The following is a 27628-nucleotide window of genomic DNA, read 5'->3' as shown; positions in this document are numbered from 1 at the left end:
GAAGTCAAACTCTAATGACGTATAAAGGACAAGATCCTCTTTTCATGGTTGACGACTTTGCGCGAGCACAGTTTAGGCTAATAAATTTTCATTGCTCGCAACTTTCGCGATGAATAGCACGATGTCGGCTTACAACCATGAGGAAAAGCGAATATTTGCCCAACGCGCGCAAGTTTATTCGACGTCCTAGTAGAGGGGCCAGCTGATATTCCATTGGCTCACCACGCGGAGTACGCTCGTTCGTGGGTTCTGGTCGATGATGCTAAAAGCCGCGGTGGAACCAGACAACTAGTCGTCAGAGAGTCGAGAAGCGCATATCGACCAGTCGGGTCCGCAACCGGAGTTCTATCCTCGTTCGAACGTACTACAATTGAACGTACTCACACGCCTTCATCGCGATTCTCTGATCAACGCTGAAAAACCGGCGGATTACGAGTGACACTAGCTAGCGAGAAGCGTCAGTAGAAGTTCTACGACAAGTTTCGAGAAGCATCCGTCGAAATTTCTCCCAGCTCTATCGGCTATATCTAGCCGATTATATTTATATTGACAGGGCGTCCATCCGGCTTGGTCGAGAGGAAGTAGGAGAGGAAGGCAAGAAAATAGTGGTAAATCAGGCACATATTAGTGATCTCGCAACCACGACTTCGAGCTCAGAATCTCAAAGGAGAAAAGTGGTCCGTGAGATTGGAGCAAGACGTCGCTGTTACTATGTAAATTAGCAGTAGCTATATCCTCTCGTGCGCGCGCACTGTCGCCGACCAGCAACGACACCAGCTGTGAGAATATCATCATCGATAGCGGAGTTTGCGAAAGGAACGAAAGCCGCCAGTGACAAAAAATCACGCGGCACAAGACTTCGAACTAGAGACCTGGGCTTCTCTCTGACCGATCCCAAGGAAGCCCGCAAACTGGCTCCGGAGGTGAGGATCAAGCAAATTGGAATGAGGGAGGATCTGTTGTCTATAATACGACACACGAGCAGCGACCACTTTTCGGAAGAACTTTAGCCGAGAGCTCAACCGGAAAGCAGAGGAAGAGAAACTAAGCAGACTGATGCGATAACACGAGATTAGAATAGGGGCGGCTCTTCAGCTTTTTGGAGCAGCGGGACGCAATCGGGCTTCCTTTTGTTCCGAGCGATATCTTAACAAGTCATAAACCTATCACGATTTATAAAATAAATAAGGAAACGGAGTGCTAGAGACATAGCGACAAAGAGGAAGAAAGAGAGAGTGAAATAGAGAAGAAGAGAAAGAGAGAGAGAGAGAGAGACAGAAAAAGAGGGAGAGCAAAAGAATAAAAAAGCTGGTACTTGATAAACCGGTTTTTCTCCCCAATAAGGGTTTCTCGGTTATGCCCTGGGTCGTCGCATGTTTTGATCTGCTGGCAACTCCGTTACTGGGTTATTGTATCGCACTCAGAAAACTCGCCCTGCAAGCCGGCGTTCTGCTAGAGAAAAAAACCGATTTAATTAGGAAACAAAGGTCCAACACGGAAGTACTCCTGAACGCCGGCATTACAACCAACATGGTCCCTAATACGGAAGAGCAGCGTCAAGGTAAAGTTTCACACGGGGGATGAAGTTGACTGACGACTCACGGAGGATTACTGATGTCTACTTATGTAATTTGAATATTCTCTCACGTTGTTACTTTCAAAAACTCGCTTTTATGTACCGAGTAAAATGAATTATCTGAACGATTAAATAACCGAGTTGCGAGGTTGATTCAAACGTGCAAGAGAACTTAACACCCGCTCAGATAACACAGGCAGACATATCTCAGGCTTCTGTGCCGTTGAAGAGCATTTTGTTACGTAATTTAAGAGAGAACCTTAGAGCCTGAGAACGAGAGAGGACCTTAATAAATAATCTACGCAGCAAAGCGTTACGAGATTCTAATTATAGGGGAGATGTTGTTATTGCGTGTTATTCTTGTTCAAAATTTTTCGCTCACTAAGAAGTCTAATATTTTTTAAAAATTATTGCAGACGAAATATAAATATGTTTTCTGTAACAAAGCTGTATATCAAACCAATTCCATCAAATGTCAGTCGATTCGTTTTCGTAACATATAAAAATGAATATTTATATAGAAAGACAGATAAGAATAAAAAACGCAAATCTCGCATCTTTTACATACATGAATTTTTCTATTTGAACATACATACATAGAACATGTACATCACATAGATAGCTGGTTTAATGAAATTCGAAGGAGATGAAAAGTGAAAGGAAAACAACGAGACTCGGGTATTGAGGTCGCCGTCTACGATATCGCACCGCTGTCTTGCTCTTTTTATGCTTTTACCGCATTTTTTGCTTTTATCTTATTCATATTTTCGCGTGAAATTAACGACATCGAATTTCTCGCGTGTAGAGCTCTATGAACATGCGTAAATCCGTATTGTATTCTCATTACCTACGCATGAGGGAACACGCGGTAGCTAAAATTGTAGAGGATATAAATAAGCACGCGGATGCAATCCATAAAATTAACCTTCACCACTTTTATTTTCTATATACAATTCCCGTCATCGCGAGTAATTATCGATACGCGAAGAAGAGATAAATAATCTTTAGCTTTGTAAAGATTAAGTTTTTCAACGCGTTAACACAAACTCGCAAGGATGCACGAACGCGAAGCGGTCGTCTCACTAGTTTCGCTTATGCTACGATATCCGTATTTTTTATTTGCGACACCGTTCTCGTGTTACAAACAACATTGTTTCACATAGGATCGGGTTTCTTTGATGGTTATTCATCCTATAATTCTGCCAATAAATTGTGCATTCTTGAAAGTGAAATGGCATTTAATCGAAATCGATTAAGAGGTAATAAATAAACTCATATTAAAAATGTAAACGCGACATTTATGAATTCTGCTTATTATACGTAACGTCATATTCGGCTTGGTCAAATCACTTATACATATGACGTCGCAGAATTCTATTAAAATAATCATTCATGACGATATACGAAAAATATAGATGTCAAAATCGTAATATATAAAATTCATAATGGAATCTGAGTAGACAGAAATAACACACTGGACAACGTATGACATGCGGTATATTTATAATTAAAATGAAATTTATTTATAAAGTCGTGGGACAATATTTTTTGCAAAGAAACACGCAAGTTGGGTCAACTTTTATCTGATATATTTTTATTTTCTTGTCTTGAACTATATAGTATTTCATGTAGTACGTCGCGAAAGAATCGCTGTCTGAAAGTCAAATCGCATGAGTCTCTGTGATAATTCTATGTAAACTATCATATCGTATCCGATTTATCGTTCTAAAATGGCATTGAGAAATCGATAACTTATCGTTACGTTATCAAGAATCGTACTCTCAGTAATTTCAAATCAATTCAATTTCTTACACCAGAAATGAATTGCTATTAGCTTCTTGCATTTTGCAAGTGATTAAGAATTTGAAATTTTACGAATTTTGGATGTATTATATGTACAGAATGTGTTGAAATTTTTACGTGATTAAATAGAGATATATCTTATCATTTTTAAGTATCTCTATATATCACTGTGACTGTTGGATAATTTGCGTGTGACGATTACCCAACAGAACGAGACATAAAATTAAAGATAACACACAAGGTCCTCAAAAGTGTGCAACGCAAGAAAATGTTTAAACGATAAAATATATTTCCTTAAAATTTTTAATAATTTAATAATGAATATTTTAAATAGCGTGGGGTATATTTTTTCAGTATCATGTAAGTAAATCGAATTTCTGTAAGAGTAAAATTAAATTTAAATTTAAATTGAGTTATAAGTAATCATGTGTTTGATATCGCTCCTTTTTTAACAATATTTACAAAATATCATTCTTTGTTGTATATAATAAATATGTTATATGTATTATGCATAAAGTATAAAATGCATAGAGTAAAGGAAATATTTTCTGGATATGCAAAATATTACAAATAATTTCGTATTTTACGCGCGCAGTAATTGAAAACAAGTAATTAAAACACAGTTTTATATATTTTTTGTAATTGCAAACAAATGAACTAGATCACTGGGGTTAAACTATTATTTCTAACTTAGATATGAACCAATAAAATCAAGCTTTGCAAATGATGTTACGTATTTTTACAGACCTTATGTGTTATCTTTCATTTGCATATTTTATTCCGTTAGGTAACCGTTATGTGTAGGTTATCTAAGAGTCAAGTAATAACTATAGAGTTATCGACGGACTGTCACTCATTGACATACCATTTTATGTAAATAATGTAATAAGAATTTTAATCAATATAATTCTTTTCAACATACAAAATTGTTGATAAATATTTGAACGAACGGATATAGCGCAAATTTTCGTATTTAAGAAGAAATCAGATTAACATATAATTGTCTCCTTCTTGTACATGCAGTAATTGGAATTTTACCGCGTTTGAAAGGTGAACCATTGTTGGCTGGTAACGCACGGGAAAGGCCAAGCAAGACAAATGCGCGCACATTCACAATTCTAAATATAAAGTGCGCTCCTGGTGGGACACGAGGCATCGTATATTCCATTGTCCGCTCGTTTGACAATTCAGTAGACGTCATAATTATGCAGAGTCCAGAATGAATGTAGAATAATCGTATTTTGCGATCTTGATGTTGAACTTATCTTTAATCTTTCGTTTTAGTCAACGACGATTCGAAGGCACTTTAACAGTATCTTCGATCTTAGTAAAAATATGTGCATATTAGATAAGCTGATATTATTTTATATATATTTCGCATGCAAAATTGATAATTAATTTAATCACCGATTTTATATTTTTATAATCTTCAAATTATCATGAGGAGAGGATAAATCATTAAGAAAAATGTTGTATGAGATATTAAGATATATATCACTTATATATGAAAGTAATCTTCAAGATAATATTAATCTTGTAAGCTATGCTTCTTAATTTTACTGCACGTATATTCCGCGAAGTAATCATTTTCTGTTTTTGTTTGTTTTTTTTTATGAGAGCGCGGTAATAATTCTTCCTTATGAGTTGTTGATATTAAATGCTTGAGATAGTTTGAATTAAGTTTTCGTTACGCTTCAACTAATCCGAGACTTAACCGCGATAGTTAAAATAGATAAAAACCTATATTTTTTTTCGTTCGATCTATGAGGTGTACTCCACAAATCTTGCAGACTCATCAGAGAGAGAGAGAGAGAGAGAGAGAGAGAAAGAGAGAGAGCGAGAGAGAGAATCATCGTATATTTTATAAATACGTGTATTCTCTTCGTCTGCAAGAATGTAAAACGCAAAATATTTCTTCTGCACATGACAATATGAAACAACATTTCATAATACAAAAATTATACTTTTCTGTAAACACAAATGATATGTTATCGCAAGCGAACGTGAAATAACGTTTAAGTTAATAAATAACGCTATATTGTCCAACTCTTCGCATTTTGCGCACTTCTGTTATTTTTCAGTGCTTACCTGTCGTAAACATTTTACGATTAATGTTATTTTCAAGAAGCACAAGTTTCCACATTATGTTCTCACGAATTCGAACGTCATACTTGACGTCATACTCATGATGTGCGCAGATTTTATTATGTATCGAAGATTATATATATGTTTTATCATGCTCACACGTTACTTAGTGAGTTTCGTGTCTATAGTTAGATGAATTGCCAAAATATTCCCGTTAGTGGAGCAAAGTCCTCGTTCAACGAAGCTCTGACTAATAATATTATATTTAGCTATTGTATGCTATGTCCTGTTATTCCCAAAAATTATATTTGCGTCATTTCGGCGCAAGTATTTCTCTCTCTCTCTCTCTCTCCCTTTCTCTCTCTTTCTCTTATCACCATATTTTTATCTCTCAGATATATGTTCTCGTTAATCATGTACTTCATTTTCTAAGAAATCAAAAGAGCCGAAAGAATATGCATCGTTGATTTGTACAATTGCGTAAGAAATGGCGATACAGTTCTCAATATTACATTGTCTATTTTCACGTAGACCCTGGCAAAGAGAAGGCCATCGCGAGAATGCCCGGAGTGGCGAAGTCATCGCGCAAGTTTGCGGGAGTTGTCATTGCCACTTGCGGTCTACCGGCTTGCGGAAAAAGCCAGATAGGAAAAAACCTCGCTCGCAGACTCAACTGGAATGGCATAACCACGAAAGGTAAATGCATAATCAATCATTTAGTCGACAATAGATAATGTATTCATTAAACCAAGCCGCGAATTCATTGTATTCGTTAATAAAATTTCCTTGATTTTCACTTTTATTTTTAATCCAACATTAAATTAGAAAGCCTGTTTGCTCGTGAGAAAGCTCCATGGAACTACGTTATTATAATTTTATTTTCAGTGTTCCACGTGATCGATTATCGGAAAAAGCAATCCGAACCTCACACATCTCATGATGTTACATTCTTTCGATTGGATCAGGCGGCAAGCAACGCCACAAGAATTCTCGCGCAGAGAGATGCTATGCAAGATTGCGCGTCATGGCTCGCGTCTGGCAATAATGTAGCAGTAAGTATTCAGAAACGTTCAGGAATCTTTGTATTCACGAGATCTGTGAAGGTATAGCAATATATTTTTCGGGTACGATCTTCAGTCACATGTTACCGGGGATTACGAATTGCTTAGCCAAGAATGATCTACGTTTAAAAACTACGCATGGCAATGAAACGACGTAAAATGAAATGGAAGAGAAATTCAATACGAAAACGGCAATAAAATCAAATGGAATTGAAACGGACAAAAGAAGCCACGTATCGCGGTCATTATCTAGAGCTTCTTCGTTTCTAGATCCTCGACGCTATGTTGATCACGACAGCAGAACGCACCGAAGTCTACGACTATTTTTCCGCTCAGCTCGGTTACCGCGTTCTTTTCATCGAGTGCGTTTGCCACGACCCGGTGGTTCTGCAGCGTAACCAACAAGAGATGGTGAAACACAATGCTGATTACGCCGACGTGGATGCCACTCTGGTCGCAGAGTACCTGTGTTCAAAAATCGCTTATTACACCGAATTGTACGAGCCCATGTACGAGAGATCCTACCCCAGAATCAGAATTGACACCGCTACTATGGACATCGAGACTTGCAAGGTTACCGGTCATATTGAAACCAAGGTGTTGGGATATCTTGGAGACATCAGTCTCAAACCGCACACTCTTTATTTCTCAAGAGTAAGCAGATCAATTTCATACAATTATTCAAGGCTTGCAAAAGTTTACCGGATTGTCGACAAATTGAAGCAAAAAAGATAAATTACTTTGCAGATGTAGAAGCAATAATTTGAGAAATGGCAGGAAGTGGCGAGTACTTTAAACGAGAGTAACATGTATGCTGTTTTGTTATTATTAATGAAAGAAATATAGCCAAATTTCCGACAAACTTCTGCTAGTCCCCGATAATTTAATCGTAATGAAAATTAAAAATAATTTCGTATCGCGATAAGAAAAATGCGGAAAGCGAGTGACGGGAAAGAATATAAAATCCCGAAATTGATCCTTCCGCGGAAGGATCCGTTCCGCCTTCTGCTCGATTGCCTCTGGCGCGTTTAAGTAATTTAAACAACATTATTGCAGCATGGTGAAAGCGAATACAACGTGCTCGGCAAAATTGGCGGTGACGCAGTTTTAAGCGCCAGAGGTGAGCGATACGCACAAGCGTTGTCGACCAGATTCAACGCCATGCGCATCCCCGATCTGCGGGTTCTCACCAGCCGCCTCCGCAGAACAATCGCCACGGCACGGGGCATCGAGGCTCCTCAAGAACACGTGGCCGCTTTGAACGAACTTCACGCCGGGGTGTGCGAAGGCCTATCTTACGAGGAGATGCAAGAGCGCTATCCGCAGGTAATGATTCATCGGTACTTCTAAGCTGTCGGGACGAATCTTGATTAATTAGCCGGAGCCTTACGCGAGGAATTTATAATCGCTGATCGGCGGCAATAAATGTTTAGTGTCCGGGCTTGCAGACCGAAGTTCAAGTTCGGGAAAGTTGGAGTAACTAACTTCGATCGCGAAGATAGCCATCGGTCGGAACGCGGTAATCAATTCGCGATGGTCATGGAGTTAATGTAACTTCCTCGGCAGGAATTCGCATGGCGCGATCAAGACAAGCTGCGTTATCGTTATCCGTGGGGCGAGAGCTACATCGACGCGATGCAACGTGTCGAGCCGGTGATCGCCGAACTGCAGCGCTCGAACAACGTGCTCGTGGTGTCGCACCAGGCGGTTCTGCGCTGCATCATCGGCTTCTTCCTCGACAAGAAACCCGAGGAAGTGCCCTACATGGAAGTGCCGCTGCATACGATCATCCGCCTCACCAGCCAGGGTCACAACTACAAGCTCGAGTTCATCAAGCTGCCGATCGAGTGCGTCGACACCACCCGCGTCAAGCCAAACAATTGCAGCGGCGACCGCACCGCGGCCGACGCTCTGCTCACGGTCCCCGCGCACTTCGATATACCAGATCCTTGGAGGAATCCCGGCAACGGGCCTACTCTTGTGCAACAGCACTAGCAAAGGAAAGGCAAGGTCGACTTTGAAAGTGGCGCGAGCCGAATTCGGGAACATCGTATCTGTTGGACCGAATGGTTTTTCACGAGCAATGCAAGATCAAATGCAGAGACAAATTTTAGATCTCCTGGTTCTGTGCGAACCGTTTTACTTCAACACATGTTTAATGCAGAAATTCTTTATAAAAATTATTTTACAATTTATTTTTATAAAATATTTCACGAGACACACAAAAAGTAACGGGGAGAAATTGTGAATAGAAATTGAATCACCAAGACAGTTCTTCTGAAAGAAAATTTATGCGAAGCTTGAGAAATACAAAACACCTTTCAGTTGATGGGATCACGTAGCGATTTGTCTGTTTCAGTTAAAATGGCTGTAGTGTGATTTCCACAAGTTGATTTACGTCATGTTCGAGATAAGCTTAGCTTATGTTCATAGTTAGCTGTGACACTCGCGGCGCTACTGGAATAATTTACTTCAAGTAGACTTGTTCGTAGCCCCGGAGATATATGGAGATATATGGAGATAATTCACTTGTAGGAGGGAAAATTAGATCGTTATGTTATTAGCGACGGCTGAAACGAACCAACTTGACCTAATTACAATTAATGCATGGACATGATATATGCACGTTTGGTATAGAATCTTAGCCGGAAGATTTTCCGTTTAATGGAGAGAACGCACAGATTCCAGCATGAATATCTTTGACACTGATCGTCGGCGAAGTTTTGCGAGTGTCTTGTGTCGGCTTCGACGACAGGTCTACGATAACCAAATATTACAACACGCCTTTTCAACGAATAGCAACTGGAAGCCCATCGCTCGGCCCTCTACGCATCGCGTGATATAATTACGTTAATAATTTATAGGATTATCACACATATAGTGTGCTTGGTAATTCGTGTTACAAATTAATACGCGTTAAGGTACATTACCTGTTGTGCTAAATATATATATATATAAGTTTATAGATTTGTATAAAGAATGGGAAATTATATATCGAAAACTGTTTGTGTATGTGTGAGAGAGAGAGAGAGAGAGAGAGACAGAGAGGAAGGGAAAGAAAGAAAGAAAGAAAAAGAAAAGGATAGATACGGACGTTGAAATTGAACATTGAAATTAATATATTTTCGTATTTTAGAATTTCTACGATCGATTCCTCTCGAGACGTGTTGCGAAACTTTTCTTTCGTACTGTGATCGTTAATATTTCCATCGAATGCACAATCTTTTTTGTTATAGACGCGTGTCATCGAATTTATAACAATGTTGAATAACGAGAGATTAAGAGATATAAATAGAAACGTTCAAATATACGGAAGTTATCGTGTGCAAAACTCGATTTTCATATATTATGGATTAATTATCCGGCCTCTCTTTTTGTAATGACGATCAAAACGGTAGGATATATATTCAGCTATTGTAAGACTATTCTTATATTTTTATAAAAAAAAAAAACAAATATATATATATATATTAGATGTAATAATGTAGCGATTTTGTTTATGACAATTGATGCGTTATATATTTTAATCAATAATTTTAATCAGTAAATGTCTATATTTTTACTCTTGTTTAGCTCACAAATATAAAATTTTTCGTTATATATAATCACTGCATTGTTTTCGAGGAAAATTACTTCTATGAATTGGATAAAAGCAAAAATGTATTATATTGTGCTTGAGGTCTGATAGAATTTCTTGTTAAAATGTTCCATGACGATATTACTTATATTCCGTAGCTTTCAAAGTATCTCGTGTGCTCTAGGCGGTGTTTTTGTGTCACAAATCAATTAGAGAACACGGGAAATATCGTTGATCTTTACTTTTCCTGAAACAAAGCAGCATACATTCGTTTCCATATATTGGCTGAATATTATTTATAACATGGAGAGTCTCATTTCTATTACTATATTCATTCTCTCTGTGTATTGTATATCGCAGTAGCGAATGACAGAAACTTTAATTGCCTTGTTTCGATTTTCTTGATAATTTATTTTAATTTTGTACAATACTTTTCCGTGAAGTTGAAACCTCGACTCGAATTTTCTGCAAATATGATCAAATTGCAAATGATTCTGTATTTAGGATAAATATGTTGCATTGCATTTGCAACGTAAAACTGTTTAATTCAATATGTTCTTGTGTCGATATATTAGAATGTGTATTTTTAATGTAGATACAACGAGATATACAGAAATGCAAACATTATAATAATATATATTTTAGTATGCATTTTAGTAGTAACAAATTATTAACCATATTAAATTCATCAAATTTAAATTGAAGATTGTATATAATATTTTGCATGAGTTTGCAATAATTTTGGTGTAATTATGAAGTTGATAAATTAGTGATATTTTATGGAGAAATAGATAAATTAATGTTTATACACCGTTTATCAACATTTTATATTGTGTGTTTGAATTCATTAAGATAGTTTATCGCATAAACGCACATAATACCGTATGAATACATGAAGTTCTTCGAGATTCGATAACAGGAATTCGAAGTGTGCACTTGTAGAAATTACTTTGACAAGTTTACTTGCTGTAGGGAAATCTGTTTATATGTGCTATGTACGTCTTCCTCTTTAACAAGAACGTCTAGTCGATCTTTTGACGTCTCGACCGTAAAATATTTCGTGGCCTTATATGCCCGAATGCCCCGAAAAATAATTATAATCTGTAATTTGTACGATATGCAATTAAGACATGTAATTCAAACAGAGAGTTTGGAAGCCTTAAGTTTTTTATTTGTACACTCTGAATAAATGTTTTTTACAAAACTACCTTGGATCTTTGTGTTTCTCTTTTATATGATTTAATTATTCCTCTTATTGAACTATGAAAATTCAAAGAAATATAGGAGGCATTTATTTACTTGAATTTCAAGATGTCGTAGAATGTTATGAACATATTAAATTATTTATTCATACAAAGTTTTACAAAGCATTATATTAAATGAATTATAGTGCACATATAATTTTATTCATAGACTTTAGAAAAAGAGTAAAATCTGAATAGAATAATAAATTCTATCGTACCCTATAATGCATCTACGATTTCTAAAATAAATAAGTAGCTTTGCAAAATAATTATGCTTATGGCAGGTTATGACTAGCAAGTTACATATGACTAGATAAGTTTTTGCAAGTTTTCGCTGCAAGAGCTGAGATCGGTTCTGCATTAAAAGCGAAGCTTCGACTTTGCTTAAAAAATGTTTATGTAAAATATGTGTTCAATAACTTAACCTATTATTGTAAATTTAAATAAATGATATGTATCATATTTGACTTATTGCCCACAAAACGATCTGCTAATATTTTGTAAAAAAAAAATAATAATCGTTTGACGGTATTCTTTATGACTAGAAAAGAGAGAGAGAGAGAGAGAAATATATAAAAAATATTGATAATATCTAAATAAACATAATATCCCAGGTAAAATATACTGTGCAATGAATTTTCATTGCATTAATACCCGGCGGAAATATAATTCAGATATTTTGTTTTTTCGATTCATTCGCTTTAGAGTGTCAAAAACATAGAGTTATATAGCCGATCTCATTAATTTAGCCGTGTAGTCTCTTTGTTTAGCGGCTAAGTGCAAATCCAGACTTTTCAACATTCTTATCCGAATTTCTTGCGCATCAGTCGCGCTAGGTTCTCGCAAATCGTTCGCTAGAATCCCATTTCTCGAATAAAACGATTCGTCTCGCGGTACAGACAAATCGTAGCGACCAATTTCTAATGAAGAGAATCTGCCCCGTGTTTCTCGCACCACCGTCTTCATGAACTCGAGAGTAATTCTCCGACAAGCATCGAAACCTAGTAATTGTATCCTTTTATTGCGGATCGCGTCCATACGACGACTTTTCCAGAGTGTTTCTCTGTCTATTATCTTAGCGATCGAATCAGATGTCCCTGGCAGATCTTGAAACACTTTGGCAAGGATCTCTTTCGTTAAATCTTCTTCACTGCCCGATACGTCTGCGAAATAATAAAGATATATCACGGATAGATTTAATGGCCGTAGTCAAAATCTTGAATAAAAAGATAAATGAAATTAAGCCTCGAGTACAAAAGGTGCTCTTCTTACAATATTTAATTATTTATATTTTGAGTTCCAGAGATTTCTGAAGTGAGATTTATTAGGATTAAAAATAAATAGATATAAATATATAAAAAACTAACGAATAAGATTTAAAAAATATATGATTTTCGAATTGCTGCTTGCCTTCTTTTATTTATTCTCTTGTTAAGATTTAACAAAACATATTTAATATATTTAATATTGATTTGTCAGGTTTATAAAACACCGATAAATCGAGTAGCTTATTCCAATTGACGTGCCACATGAACTGATACGAAATTGGCGTCATGTCGCGTTGAGAGTCATGCGTAAATTTGACGAGACTGTCAGGATATCTCGCGAAGACAGTTTCCATCTAACCGCGTAGAGACCTACCGTCATCTCACGTACAATTTTTATTTTACACATCCGGCATTTTACTTCACATAGGTTCTTTTAAAATACTTGTGTCACACGACATAATACAATCGGCAACGAAATACATTTCAACTAATAAATTTCTTTACGGAGATATCATCTGTTGCGATAATTGCTCGAATAAATCATTCCTATGCGATATTTCGAAACTCATTACGATGTATCGGATCAAAGGAATAAAGTTTGCTCGGAACTTTATGAGAGGTCTAACAAGCGATACCAATCTTTTTCCCCGTAGAAACATTGCGGAAGTTCCCGCTGATAATAAAGGTAAGTTACGCAATATCTGAAGAGAGAGTCAAAGTGCGAAACAAGTTTTATGTTACCCAGATCGTTACTGCCATTATCGATTTCTGTGACGTATGTGCCTTCCTCGATTTCTCGTTGTAATTCTAGGATTCTGGCTAATGCCAATTGGAGATATTCTCTTGTATCTGGACCCTGTGAAAATATAAAAAACATGCATGCCGGATTCAGCAAACGTCTCATAAAAATCGTATTGATATTTGCCACAATAAATTCTTACGATATCGATATACATTCACTTTCGAAGTGTTATCAAAATTTTATCTATTTGTACCGCCATCAAAATCCTTTTATTAAATACAAATTTTGCTTTATCTTTAAGACACATATATACACGCACGCACACTTTTTACGTTTGATTATTTAAATTACGATAAATATCGAGTTATATATATTCAATATAAAATAGTGGAAAATAATACATATGTATATGCATATTAATTTTGTCAATGTGTATATACGTATACATGTCGTTGCAATCTAACCGTTTTGTTACGGCTAAACTGACTATAGAACGATAGATCCAAACATCACAAAATAAGCTAATCAAAGGTGATTGCGTCTCGACTCTTACAACACAATCGTTATATCTAACACTTTTAAAAAAGTTTGTCAGAAAAGTGGAATAAAATAATTAAAAAGAATTTATAAAAGTATTTTTGGTTGGTTGGAGAAAAACTTCTCGTTTGTGTAAGGCTTTCCATTTTGTAAAATTTCAACTTTCGCGAGATGTAACACGTGAAACAAATTGATATAGAAAAAAACGATACAGTTTCCGTTATATTAACCACAAAAACACGAATGTGGTTTCGTGATCCAATAGCGAAGTACCAGATCATTCGCCTCTGGCAAATTGTTATATATCTTCACGAAAAACTTGAAAACAAATATAACTTTCGTTTTGCAGTACAATTGTATAGCTCCTAAAGTTAAAACATCTGCTTATATGATTCTGTTAATGCAGTCAAGAACACTAATCATAGACAAAGAGTATAATTGCTAACAATATCGAACTTTATGAAAAATTTTAGTGAAATAACTTTTACCATCCTTATATAATAACATTCTTAATTAAGTTGCGACTTTGGCTTGCAGTTGCATCCACTATTCATGTTATTTCAGTTGACATATTAAATGTTAAAACTTAATGTCAAAACGAAACAGTGAAGAATTTTTAACTTACTGCGCGTTGCTCATCTTCTCTTGTTCTTTTAATGTCATTACCTACGTCTTCCAGACAAGGTGCCTATTTTTGGACATAATAGCGTGTTAAAATTTCTTCTTGTCGTTTTAAACATACTGAAAGCATTTCTATTTGCTGTCGTATTAAAAATGTTCGTACATATAATAATAGATTTTACATATGTTTCAGTGATTTTTTACAAAGCTATTGTCACGTAATTTATTTTTATCATGCCTTACCGATGAGTATCTCTTCATTATGCCTTGATTTAATTCTTATCCACCTGTAACCCAACGATATTTGATGATTAAAAACGATGCAACTCAAAACTTTAATTTCTCAGATATTATATTCATAAATATCTATAACGAATAAATTTTTTACAAGATCGCAAAATGTGTGTATGTGCAGTATTATTTAAATAAGAATGTTTTTCGCTAAACTATGTAAAAATTTGGAATCTGTTTATTTGGTTGATCATTTCTCGTCGTATATTCTGTACGTAATTATATATCTAGGCATCGCATGGCAATGCATCGCGTTGCAAACCGTTGTTTGGAGTAATACCAACTCTCTATGTTCCCATATAATACCCGTTAATACGTTTCGCCGCAATTGTTCCCACGTAATGATGTTCAATCAGGTTAATTGGTTTCGTTAATCGATTAATACGTTCGACTTTTCGACATTTTGACTTTGATATTCTTCGTTTTCTGGTGTCCACGTGCTCTTGCGTAGAAATAAATCACGCACACAATTATATTTTATTTTCATCTCGCTCGATATTTTCTTTCACTTTTCAAAATATCTTCAAAAGGATTTTTTCCATACTTACCGTCAAATATTCATTTGATGATAATTCCGATTAAATCGATACAAATTTGAACTGACCGAATGTACATGTTACAAAGCTGGTATTTGTGAGATAATCGTCTTATGGTGTCATTACATGGATGTAATGATATCGTTCTTTTACTTACGCGACTTTGTCTTCCTACAGAAACGAGTTTGTCCCTTAACCTTTTATCCGTTGTATCAGCTTCGTTATCAGGTGCCAGCGTCACAAGATATTTCTCGCGCGTGAGAACCCACTAATGATCCCTTTACCGTGCAACTTCTTTACCTTCACTAAGCTCTTTCTTGTAAGGTGCGCCTCTTTCTGTCTCCTCTTTCTATGTCGAAAAACTCTACATCCTTTCGTTTATACCCGTTATACAGTACACTACTTGCGCGCGGACAACTGTTAATGAAAACGACCGTTGACCAACGTCGACGGCCGCGTACTACCAACCCCCTCACTTTCACGATTGTTGCCGAAGAGGTGGGGGTCTATGTGCGAGGGTGCTGATCCAGCACCGGTTCCCTTCGACTCGTCGTTCCCTTCAACCGTCGTGTTAAGGTCTGAAAAAGCGGCAGATGCAAGTCTCCCTCTTTCTCTCTCTCTCTCTCTCTCTCCCTCCCTCCCTCTTTCTTTGCTTTTGGTGAGCCCTTGCGACGTGTCCCTGCGCGTGCCCTACTGTTGAAGGGAGTGGACGAGTGGCACGTGCGAGCGAGCTCGTTGCACGCGTGCCGAGCAGTCTCATCGATTATTTCTGTTCGACTCAAAAATGATGCCCGCGACTTAAAAATAATTCGCGCTGGTTGCTTCTTTTCTCTGTTTTATACGTTCCAACAAGAATAATTTACTTGCGCAAGAGAAACATTTTCCAAACGACATTTTCCACGTTAAATTATATATAGCGCGTTATCTTTATTACTAAAATTCTCATCCTTACGAAGCATGTGGAAAAAGGCACAAAATATTTACGGCTGGATCTAAGTTTGGGTTGAAGTTTAAGATTGGGTTTAACATTAGAAGACACTGGTGACACTTAAACGCGCACACAACTACGTTTCGCAATGCTCCGAAACCAGTGGTATGTGTTTTGATAATAAGTTGTTTAAATCATCTAAAGCTGACTATTCCGTGTCTAAGTATAAATTTTGTGAGAGATCAAACCACAATAATTTTGGAACATCCCGAATAACTAGGATGTAAAACAGCGAAATGGTATACGCAATGGAAATAATGACAAATTATTTATTTGAATTAACCTCTACGTATTTATGCGAATGATCTATTTAGATAGTAAATCTAAATCGGGACTAAAGAAATAACACTCTATAATAAGAGACTGGCTAAACGATATATCAATAGTATCGAGAACAGCACCGTGTAAGTTCAATGAGTTACTTTACGAGCTTTCGGACCATAAGAGCAGAGTTCATTTTTCTTTACTGAACGTAAATGGAAGGGATGGATATCTAGTTGATGTGCACTTATAAAAAACTGTAAGATAATGCCGGACTTACAGCTATTTAAAGTACCAGGGCACGAAATAAATTCTATTTTACGTCTGTTTCGCGCTCTCGCGCTTTTCCTCCTCTCGCGCGACACTCTCTTGTAATACTATTTACAATTTCGTTCGCTGAGAGTCAAGCTCTCCCGCTTACAAGAGGGGCGATAGAAGATTCATGGAATAGAATAATGTCAGATCGTATCTCGTTGTACTTCCAGTTGTTTAGTCTTACTCTCCTTTCCACTGACAACTATTTATGTATTTATCGCATTAATGAACGAATTCGGTTTTCGTTGTTTTGACAATTCCAATGAACGGGACTAATGGTCGGCTGTACTGTTTCAAGATCTACTCTTAAACCTAATCTCTTTGAACACGAGGAACGTGTAGAAAGGGATAACAGATACTAATAAATAATTCTCAATCAAATTGAACAAGAGATACACATCGCACATACATGTACATATAATACGAAATACTGCCTTATTTATACTATGTTCTAGTAGTAGAAAGAACATAGAGATACCGTCTTTGAGATTAATTTTCTTTGGTTCTTTTATTCGGGTTTGATCGAAGTGGAAGAAAGAAGAGAAATATCTTGTTTTGCAACAAGAAGAAATTAATTAAGTGAATCCTAATAAATCATGACTCTTTTCACTACTTCGCCCACTTAAATAATAAATCTCTGCATAAAGATTCGATAACATAAATTACACGAAAGTACCATCGAGGAATAAAGAAGTCGCACACACACAATTTGAGTTTATAAAAAAAAAATGTCTAACATATGAAAGAGATTGCCTGTATATAGTCGACCCGTGTAGTCGTACCGTAGAGTGAAAAATGTCGTATACGCATCATTTTAAATCGGTACTTCAAGCAAAGTGATTATAAGCGGACACTTATATAAGTTTCGCAACTGTCGTCGCATTAGCCGCCTAATACCCGAATAAGGATTACCTGCGAGACTTGTCATCGCATTTCTTTCATACAACCGTAATTCGTGGCTCGCAGCTTTGACGTTATACAATACGCATACCATTCCAACGAAGCGTTTCGCATCCGCTTTAGTCCATCATTATCGGCAATGACGGTTCATCGAGACTGCATTCATGCTGCAATTTACATCAGCATCCATGCCCTGTTTATAACCCTCGAGATTATTCCGCCAGCAACCTCCGATCGCACGGGGTAGATTTAGCCTTTTCTATGCTGGCCATCTCGAATACCCCGGTCGATTCTTGAGTGTGTCTGCGGAAAGTGGAACCGAAACTGGTCTCATAAAACGTACCCCGTATGCCGCGACTTCTTTGCGAAAAACCAGTATCTCCGTGAGTTCCGCCCCTTTCCAAGCGTCTACCGCCGCAGACAGCGCAACCACCCGGTAGACAATAGCACAAATATTTATTGAATCTACGACAAACAAAGAATGGGGTTAGCAGATTGAAGGCAAATATTGTGTTTGTGCGACACGAGCCATGATCCAATTTATTAGATATTAAGGGCTGTGCCACTCTCGGATGTTACATCACTCTTGTGAAGATATAGATTTATATCGAATAAGACGATTGTTAAGGTTATTTTATCTGAAATATTTAATAATGTATTCGTTGATATCTCAGTGTTAATTTTATTAATCATTTTCCTTAATCCATCCAACAACCTCGACTAATCGTGGGTAAGAGGTCATCGTTCAGAAAACACGCCGAGTTCGAATAATGTTTTCTAAAAAATCGAAGAAATTCATAATTTCATAGCACTTTTATGGATAAATTATTGCGCTGAGATTTCACACACAAATAATTTGGGAGGAGTAGTTTATCGGCAGGGAAAAAGTTCATACGCTATTCTCTGTTGGAAACATCCGCGAATGAAATTTAAACTTGACGAGAGATTGCAAAGGAAAATCGCTATTATATATTATATTATATATTCTGTTGCTAAACTCGACCTTATAATATATACGGCGGTAAGTTTAACCGATTATGGTTTATTTAAATGTTCTTCTCTCACATAGTGCAAGCAAGAGCTTTTGCTCGCTACGGTAAGTTCCGTTGCGATATGATTTCAATGTGAAATTTTTCCATCACGGCATTTTTGCTCGTTCAATTCGAAATGATGCATATTATAGTAATTATCCGCGAATTAATCATTGACTTCCAATTAATTCCAATGATTCGTTCTATCACGTTTCATTGCAGATATCATACGTGTGGGCGTACCTTTGACGAAATGTGCCGCTGATGAAATAGAGAGCTATCGGATTCACGCAGCTGTTGCTGAAACTGAGGCAGAAGCCGACTATCCTGAATACATGCCAGAAAATGTTATAATCATCCCGCGACGAAGGCCAGAAGTGAAACCATAGCATGAACACGTGGTATGGCAGAAAGCAAATCACGAAAACGATTATGAAGGACAACACCATTTTGCCCACCTGTTAATCACAGCAGTAAACGAAACGGTTAATGCACTCTGCGAAACGTGATCACATCGCGAAGAGTAAGAAGAAAAAACGTTGAAAAGCACACAATTTTCGTCTTAAAAAGATATCAATGGCTATGTACCCTCCTGCGCGCCCTTATCTGTTCGCAGCCGGGAAGTTCACCTGGCATGTTCCTGGTAGACAATATTAGATGACGTGCCATGCCTAGATAGAAACCGGCTATTACGCACAGAGGTATCGCGTAATACGCCAAGAACTTGAACATTACTATGCCCTTCTGGTACCCGTCTCCTGCAATGTAAAAGCACATAACAGGATGTCTGCTCCCGCGCAAACGGTTAATTGTTGCATCGTGAAGTTCGTACTCTCCGTAAACCCAATTGCGTAAGCAAATTGCGATTTGATTACGTATCACTCTACGAGATATTTCGTACGTGTGATGTGTGGTCGAAAGCCTCGGAGTTAACACCTTAATACCAGCCGCGCGATGAAAACGTCAAAGTTGTTACAATTTTATCGTTAACAAGTTACATCGGAACAAGTTCTCTTGGTAACTTGTTTCCTTCCCGCGCAAGATGACATCGTATAATTGCAAACTCGGCGCCATTTACATTCGCGCATTTCGAAGCAATGTTCGCGACAATTGCGATTGTATCCCAGCAAGATGCGCCGTCCCTTACCGAATTCTTCGGGGAAAGGGCTGCAGATTAGAATGCTGTGGTTTTCTCCCAATGGTATAGTCGGCACGTGAGAGAAGAGTACGGCGGGCAGAGCTAAGACAATTGCTAGTACCCAGATAAGAGATGCCGTTAAAACGGTTAGCGGTTTCGCGCTCAAACCCGCCACATGGCGTCGAATGGGGTTCACGATGGCGCAGTATCTACGACATGTAGGAAATTACGAAAATGCATTATATTTTGAAAGCAACGCGAGCTCACGTTCACTCCGCCGGCCACTTCGCGGTGCGAGTATTGCGATTAGCTCGCGCATATTAGGCGGCTGCACATTATTGTTCCCCGCCGAGCAAATCTCGCGTTCGAATAATATAACATTACATATCGAGTAAAATATCGAGAGAATATAATTGGAATTATTTTAATAAAACGCATTAGGTTTCATCGAAAATTACTTGATAATCATTGATATGTAATATAATCGATTTAACATGATGTACATTAAACGATCCCTCAGAAATAACGCTGCCCTGTTTAACGAAAAGAGCTGCTAAATGCACTCGTGCGTTGAATAAATTCGAGAGTGGATTATGCAAATTTTCAGGCTGTATAATTCCGGCCTAGCCGCTCGACGCGAAAGTTAACTCAAACCGCAATTACGCGTGTAGTGTCGTCTCGTGAAGTTTGTCTAATAATTTCCCGGTTTAGCATGCACGGCGCGATGAAGCTTTCGGTAGGCGTTTACCTTTCGGCTGCCAAAGCTGCTAGAGTAAATACCGACACACCGATCGAGATATCCTTAACGTATTCGGACAGTTTGCAGATAGACAAGCCCCATGGCCACGACTCAAGCGTGTAAAGGATAGACGTGAAAGGTACACAGGTCACGATCAACTGCAACAACGTATTATCGTTACAAATATCACGAGTAAGTGTAGTAAGTATAGCAACAGATACGACACAAAGAACGGCCGGTAGTGTCGTGTTGTGGGCGACACCGGTCAATGGATGATCTGCTGCTCACCAATAGATCGCCCAAGGCCAAAGATAGCACATAAATGTTCGGCACATTTCTCATATTTGCATGGCATAGTAAAATGAGAATCAAGGTGCCGTTTCCCGTGACACCCACGACCAAGATTATTGAAAACACTATGGGCACGATGTAAGTTTCGGGTCGTTGATCATACGGTACGTAAACATCATCGACGTCGTCGTATTCCTCTATCACGGGGCTTCTGCTTGTATTCAGAACGTCATTCGCTATTACCATCATCATCATCTGTAATAAATGAAGTACAGCTTCGTCGTAACAACGTTACGTTAGGGAAGACTGGAGCAACAGAGAAGCGACGTTGCATCGTTCGCTTTTTTGAAGATCCGAAATTTAACAAAAAATTTAATAACAATGTATGTAAAACAATTTATAAAAATGTAGTTTTTACATAATCTAACGATAGCCAAACTATGATCTTTAAACAAATATTTGATGCGAATCTTTGACGCACAAATTGTTTAAAGGAGAAAGCTAGTAGAAGTCATCGTTCGGTTTTGAACGCAATAATTGAAAATAAGGGAGAACAATATAATATCTCGCACGTGTATTTCGAACTGCAAATTTCTCTCGAAGAATTTTAAATGTTGCTTTAATCTTTTATTTCTATTTCATTTCATTAAATTTTTTATTACAATAATATTAATATACTATCCCCTTCTCGCTTAAAAAGGAATGAAATTGATAAAATAAATCGGGGAAAACCGATTTCATTTCAAAGAATACGAGCGACGTTTAAAGCGTAAAAGAAAGTTTCGGCATGGAACGCTCTTATGTGAAGCAATATTATCCTCCTGTGTTTCCAATTACCGCGTTTAAAATCCAGCAACGGCTCTTGCTAATCTCTCCTGTGATTTAAACTACGAGCACAACATCAAATATAAGAGAAAAATCACTCGTACGAAGCACTAGGAAGAATGAAAATATCAACGCACTGCTTCATTGATGTATTTGTTTGGAGAAGAAAGGAACGTTTGTTTAATAAATATATAATTAACATACGATAAACAATGTAACGTAAAATTGCAACAAAGATGCATGTGAGAAAAAGGAACGAGATGGATATTGCTCGAGAACGAAGCAGACACTGTGGAGGAGAAAATATTAATCTGATAAGCGTTATGATAAAATATACTAAGCTGAATCGATAATGATAAATATGATAGATGTTGTGCAATCTCTCAGAGGCGGATGCATACAATTTTACATCCGGCAAACGTGACGAGGCAAAATGCACTCGTTATCGCCGATGTAATCTGTATACACTTCTGTTCGCAGTGTATTTTATCGCAAATAGAATCATATATTTATTTCAGATAGTACGATAGATGCAATCAGAGATGAAATAGAACTCTATCCTATTGTCGCTAGTATATATTTAAAGCGGATGTGTCTTTCTGATTCTATCAATATCAAATCTAAAATATGCAATGAAATGTGAAAAGTATGCAGCAATAAACATTTGGCAACTCTTTCTTTCTTTTGCTTCATTATAAATAAAACCAGTCTTTTTTTTAAGAAACGTTCGCACAAAATGACTGACTCGAATAAAAACTCCATAGCATAAGTCGCAAAATTAATTAATACAAGCAAAATTCTGATCTGCGTATAATATCAATGAGAGAAGAACCAGATTGTGTGTGCGTGTAAGAATAACTAGAATATTTTTCTATACTTTATGTTTGCTTTGTATCGTATTTATATGCACACAATACCGTAAGTATATAACTTGTCCACAGTACATAACGTGTACATATAACGTTACATATGACAATGTAGATAGACACGGTTTATCACTAAAGGCTTTTTATTGTGCTTATTTAGTTTGCGAGTACATATCTCGTCAGACGAAAAAGAAAGAGATTTCTCGGCAGACGAAAAAGAAAGAGAGAGATTTTCTACTTTGAAAAATTCGATATACTAGTTCCTGTCACGCTGGATAGGTTCCACGCGGATTCAATACGCCGACGGTCCATTTACAGCGTGCGCGAGACGTGTTTGTGTTTTTTTTAACTATAGATTTCAACTGTAACTTTCAATTATAAATGCTTCAACAAATTCAAATATGTAGATTTACTACAATATTATTTATTACTATTACTATTAACAAGAAGATATTAATTTTTATGTTCATTTGCATTGCTATATTAGTTTTATCGGCGTTCCGAAAAATCCGGCAACTTGATACACTCTTCGATATCTTGATATGGAGACGTATAATTGTAATAAAAAAACATTGTATGGTACATGCAATTATGACCACAATCGGATTATTTAAGAATTACACGATATATCGTAGACGTAATCTCCGTAATTATGTTCAGGTATAATAACATATATAATGAAAAGAAAATATATATATTTCTCTCAAACTATAAATAGTAAAGAACAACTGATTAAGCAAAGTAAAGCAATTGATTATAATTATCATCGCAACAATATGTATATTATTTTGCACATTTAAAATTCATTTGTCCGTTACTGATATCTCGTATGGTTTTATTACACCGGATGAGAAGCAACACGCACAGAAAACACATATAGAAAACAATCAATCACGATAGAGGTTTTAATTTAATAGACGTATCACCTGCATCGAGTTTTTAACCAATTGCGCTTTTTGATTTAAAGTCAACGCGAGTTAAAATTCAATTTTCTTCTATTTTGACATGGTTCATTATCATTGAATTTATAGTCGAGTAATGAGATCCTCTCTTAAGAGATAATCGTCCGGTTATTTACTATACACTTGGAAATCGATAATATAGCGTTCGATATTACCTCATCGTCGAATTTTAAAGTACCAAACTTCTAAAATGCAGAAGTTGCAAGGCAATTTAAATGGAAAATTCAATCGAGCGTAAATACATACAAACATAAACACATACACACATACATTCCATGAACTCGTATACCTCTCGCGCATTTCGGCTTTCATACGTACTTCCGTTTTGACACGAACACAAACTTTGGAATTGAATCATTGATCAAAACTATTAATATAATGTATTTATTTATCGCGTATAAATATTTTAACTCATTGCAATCTCGTATATATTTTAATAAATTCGGGCATACGTATATGTTAAAAAATCGTGTGTTAAAATATACCACATCTACCAGAATGCAAAAAAATAGAATCGCTCTCTTAAAACATGAAAATACATCGTTTATTTTGAAATTATGACCGATGCGTCGGCAGACGAGCAATCCCCTCGCAGCCGGATGGAGCGTAACAAAACGCAACTCCGTTTTTTACGTGCGAATGACTTCTTGTCCAAATAAATTCAACAAAACTCGGGATCCGCGGAGCTAACAGCATCCTGGGATCGTAATAATGCCTTTGCTAGTAACGAAAACTGTCGAACTGTTGTTCAATAACTGTTTAATAATAACTTCAACTTTTACGTTGTCTCAAATATAGTCGTCTGTGTTTTTTTACGCAGTATCGGAAGATAAATAAAACAGATATGCGAATCTAAATAGAACGCATCTAACGGAGTAAACATAAAAAGAAGGTAAACAAACTTTTGTTTCTCGAACGGTATTACTTCAGTTTCTCCTCGTATAAATCTAACAATGAGATGCCCGCCCACGCGGATACGAGATATTGCGCGTATAATATATTGATTAATGTCGTCGACGTTCGATTTCGCGCAGAAAATTATGGCTACTGGTGTTCGGAAAATCCGTACCTCACGAAAATAAACGACCGCATTTGGCGAGGGCGAGCTAAATGAAGTTAAAAATACATCTCTTTCAACGGAAACGTATCCGCGATGACAACGTGGCAAATTGTTTTTCCATAGAAGAATTATCTATCGCCGTAGAATCATATTTTCCACCGTGCATCCACGGTTTCGATCGGGCGACACGTCCTTTTCGTCTTTAAAGCTGACCGACCATTACAGATTGCAAGCCTCCTCGCTGTTTATCGTAAAAATTTGATAATTCGTGAGGATCGTAAAAAAACGAAACGTAGGAATTCTTGTTACACCGCATGTGCATGCTGAAAAATCCGCGAGTACGCGAGTGTATTGTGGAAACTCCAATCTACAATAATCGACCATTGCGCAATAATGCCTGTGCTCAATAATCCGCACGGTGAGTAATGTAATGGTGTGCATTTCTGAATACATCGAACCATGTGCGTATCAATGTTCTCTTTAGTAATTCATAATTAAAATGTTTTCCCCGCGTCTCTTACAGTAAACATTCGTAATTGAATGAAACGTTGTCGCATTTGATTATAATTCACGGTGATTTTGATTGATTATGCATACTAGTAGATATATCTTTTGTGATACACGTTTTGTGTGCACTTTTGTGTGCACGTTCAAAATAAATTCCCAGCGTCTGCACGTGTACATCGACTAAATGGTACAAATTAAAGACAAAGTTTACGCACGACGACAGAATTGAGGACAAAGTTGATGTAAGATCGTCGCAGTGTGTACGTTCCTTATAAACCGATAGACTTGCTAAGAGGCAACTTCTGCATCGACATACCTTTTAATCAATGTTTAAACTTTAAACTCCGACCTAGTCCAGTTTAAATTTAAGATAAAACAATCACGCGCCCGCGCGCGCACGACGTACCCGTCATGCTCGTCTTCCCTCGTCTATTTCATCGTACGATGAAATCGTATCTTTGGCTGAACCATCCGCCTCGTGGCATCCGCCAAGATAACCCACCCGCTTTCGAAAGGTTCTCTCGATCAGTCTGTTATCCGCTGCGATGCACACGGCTATTAATAAGCGCCATTCGGTGAGGAGCACTGAGCAACCGCGCACGATTTCCGTTCATTTAGTCAGCTCTCTCTTTCCCCGTAGATCGATCTTCACAGAGCTTACCGACGAGTATCTGGACTTCGGTTTACGCTGAGGCTTTGACTCTCGTAGCGTCATTCGCTATGCCGAATACACGCTCGTTATTCATTATTTATGGCCGCGCTCCATCGACATTGGCCGCGCTAAAATTCCACGCGCGATATTCGGTTTGCATATGCACGCGGTAGCGTGCGGACTGCGCGAAAACATCTGCCGATCCCGTGATCAGTAATTACGATGAATCTCGCGAAAATTTCGTCTTCCCTTTGCGCCGAAACAGTTTAATGTGCACTAACAAACAAAGAATCGACAAACGCATACTGCAATCTCAGAAACTTCATAATGTTTAATGATAGCAGGTGAAGTCCAGATTCTTTTTCTCTCTCTTTCTCTCTTAGGAATTCGATATTAAAACTATGTAAGAGGACTTTCTTGATTATTTTTTTGAAAAACCATAAAAGACGCAATTTATTGTACAAAAGTTTTACGATGTTGTTTCTTTTCCTTATTTATTTTTTTAGCAATTTCCTTCATTGAGAAAAAATTGTATTAAAATTAAACAAATCTTTGTTCGAATACGATTGTGAATAAATTTATTCAAATTAAGCGACTAATTTCTAAAATGAAATACAGAGGTTCTGAATGTAAACTTTTTTCTTGAACTTTAGAAAATAATCACTTAATTTAAATAAATGTATTCACAGTTGTATTCGAGCAAAGATTTGTTTAATTTTAATACAATTTTTTCTCAGTGTTGATATGATTTTCGTTGAGATTTAATGTTGATATTGTTGTTCAAGTTTGATCCAGCTGTCCGAGCTTCGGCAAAATGCGTCAATGTGAATGTGGAGCTAATGCGCTAGGATTTAACTGTGAAAACGTTTTAAGCCCGCTTCATGTGAATTATTGCGTTTTCCTCGCGAATGGACATTTCGATTGCCAGCGATGGTCGTGAGAGTCAGTTGGTTTTTCATGATAACAGTATTGACAGTCGCGATATGCGTACTGAGCCCAGTGTTCCATTAGCGTGCCCAATGGAACGATCAAAACATTAATTATGTAATTATACAGCCTAATTAGCGGTCAGTGTCGCGATCACGACATGCGATAGCAAATCAGTCCGCGAAATTCCGATGAAAAAGCGCGCGAAGAGCGGAATTAACATTCGTGCAATTTGATCCGCGGCGTGCGGATACATCTCAGTCGCATGATATATTGATCGATCGATAGCGTTATCTGCCAGAAACGATTAATCGAATGTGTCGGTCAATTTTTCCTAGTTTATGTCAAATTACCGTGACGTTATTAGGATGCCCGGCAACATTCGAACGTTATATTTGCGCGTCACGCGACGAAATTTAACTAAATCACAATTATTTTCGTGTTTATTAATTTCAGCAGTAACTACATGCAGCGTACACGCGGTTGCGGTTTGCGCACTTGCTAACGTGATAGTACGTCAAACCTGTGTGCCTCGTCAATTGGGGCATTTTAGCAGAACTCTCTACACGGGCTCGAGAGCTAATTGCGAAAGGATTTTAATCAGCTTATTCGTTGATAAAAAAGGATAAAAAAAAACAGCACATTGAGTTAAGCTCTCTAAAAAAAGAGGGGCAGGAAGCGTGTGCGCTGTGCATACATCGCGACTCTCGTTGATTTAATTTCCGGCCACCATTCTTTTTGCGCGAAAATTTGTGCGATCTGCCTTGTTTGACGATGTTTCATAAACAATTAATTAGAATGCACTACGCTGCTTTGTCATACTTA

At 37.2% G+C, this 27628-nt stretch overlaps 3 protein-coding genes across 5 annotated transcripts in view; 1 reads left to right on the top strand and 2 right to left on the bottom strand.

Moving 5' to 3' along the window:
• The first annotated feature begins 269 nt into the window (after positions 1–269).
• LOC105185224 (6-phosphofructo-2-kinase/fructose-2,6-bisphosphatase) lies at positions 270–10739 on the top strand. The gene is made up of 6 exons (XM_011144549.3): positions 270–1561; positions 5996–6160; positions 6350–6516; positions 6796–7179; positions 7582–7851; positions 8092–10739. The coding sequence occupies exons 1-6, from the start codon at positions 1357–1359 to the stop codon at positions 8518–8520; spliced, it is 1620 nt and encodes a 539-aa protein (XP_011142851.1). The 5' UTR covers positions 270–1356; the 3' UTR covers positions 8521–10739.
• A 1221-nt stretch (positions 10740–11960) lies between these two features.
• LOC105185223 (uncharacterized) lies at positions 11961–16511 on the bottom strand. The gene is made up of 5 exons (XM_011144548.3): positions 15499–16511; positions 14758–14801; positions 14519–14581; positions 13356–13470; positions 11961–12509 (listed from the first exon to the last, which is right to left on the bottom strand). The coding sequence occupies exons 2-5, from the start codon at positions 14773–14775 to the stop codon at positions 12070–12072; spliced, it is 636 nt and encodes a 211-aa protein (XP_011142850.1). The 5' UTR covers positions 14776–14801; positions 15499–16511; the 3' UTR covers positions 11961–12069.
• Positions 16512–17517: 1006 nt separating this feature from the next.
• The window catches only part of LOC105185221 (neuropeptide CCHamide-1 receptor), a 30594-nt gene continuing 20483 nt past the window's right edge, over positions 17518–27628 (bottom strand). The window contains exons 2-8 of one of the 3 annotated variants that reach the window (XM_025300948.1): positions 21002–21259; positions 20723–20871; positions 19984–20183; positions 19425–19594; positions 19080–19294; positions 18149–18270; positions 17518–17972 (exon numbers count right to left, since the gene is read on the bottom strand). In XM_025300948.1, coding sequence (XP_025156733.1) covers positions 17968–17972; positions 18149–18270; positions 19080–19294; positions 19425–19594; positions 19984–20183; positions 20723–20871; positions 21002–21259 — 1119 coding nt within the window. In that variant the 3' untranslated portion in view covers positions 17518–17967. Of the gene's footprint in view, positions 18271–19079; positions 19295–19424; positions 19595–19983; positions 20184–20722; positions 20872–21001; positions 21260–27628 lie in introns of all 3 variants that reach the window. The other 2 variants (XM_011144546.3, XM_011144547.2) reach the window with 2 other exon arrangements.

The sequence above is a fragment of the Harpegnathos saltator genome, unplaced genomic scaffold, assembly GCF_003227715.2.
Source record: "Harpegnathos saltator strain DR-91 unplaced genomic scaffold, Hsal_v8.6 scaffold391, whole genome shotgun sequence".
NCBI lineage: Eukaryota > Metazoa > Arthropoda > Insecta > Hymenoptera > Formicidae > Harpegnathos > Harpegnathos saltator.
Note: the sequence above shows the minus strand (reverse complement) of the source record. Positions and strands in the feature narration are given on the sequence as shown.

What these genes read in the sequence shown, in the direction of transcription:
- LOC105185224 (XM_011144549.3), top strand. Translation starts at nt 1,357, where the DNA reads ATGCCCTGGGTCGTCGCATGTTTTGATCTGCTGGCAACTCCGTTACTG. An exon ending in CGTCTGGCAATAATGTAGCA is followed by an intron (nt 6,517 to 6,795) that starts GTAAGTATTCAG and finishes CTTCGTTTCTAG; the next exon opens with ATCCTCGACGCTATGTTGAT. An exon ending in TGCAAGAGCGCTATCCGCAG is followed by an intron (nt 7,852 to 8,091) that starts GTAATGATTCAT and finishes CTTCCTCGGCAG; the next exon opens with GAATTCGCATGGCGCGATCA.
- LOC105185223 (XM_011144548.3), bottom strand. An exon ending in GAGAAGATGAGCAACGCGCA is followed by an intron (nt 13,471 to 14,518) that starts GTAAGTTAAAAA and finishes ATATTTTCACAG; the next exon opens with GGTCCAGATACAAGAGAATA. An exon ending in TAATGGCAGTAACGATCTGG is followed by an intron (nt 12,510 to 13,355) that starts GTAACATAAAAC and finishes ATTATTTCGCAG; the next exon opens with ACGTATCGGGCAGTGAAGAA.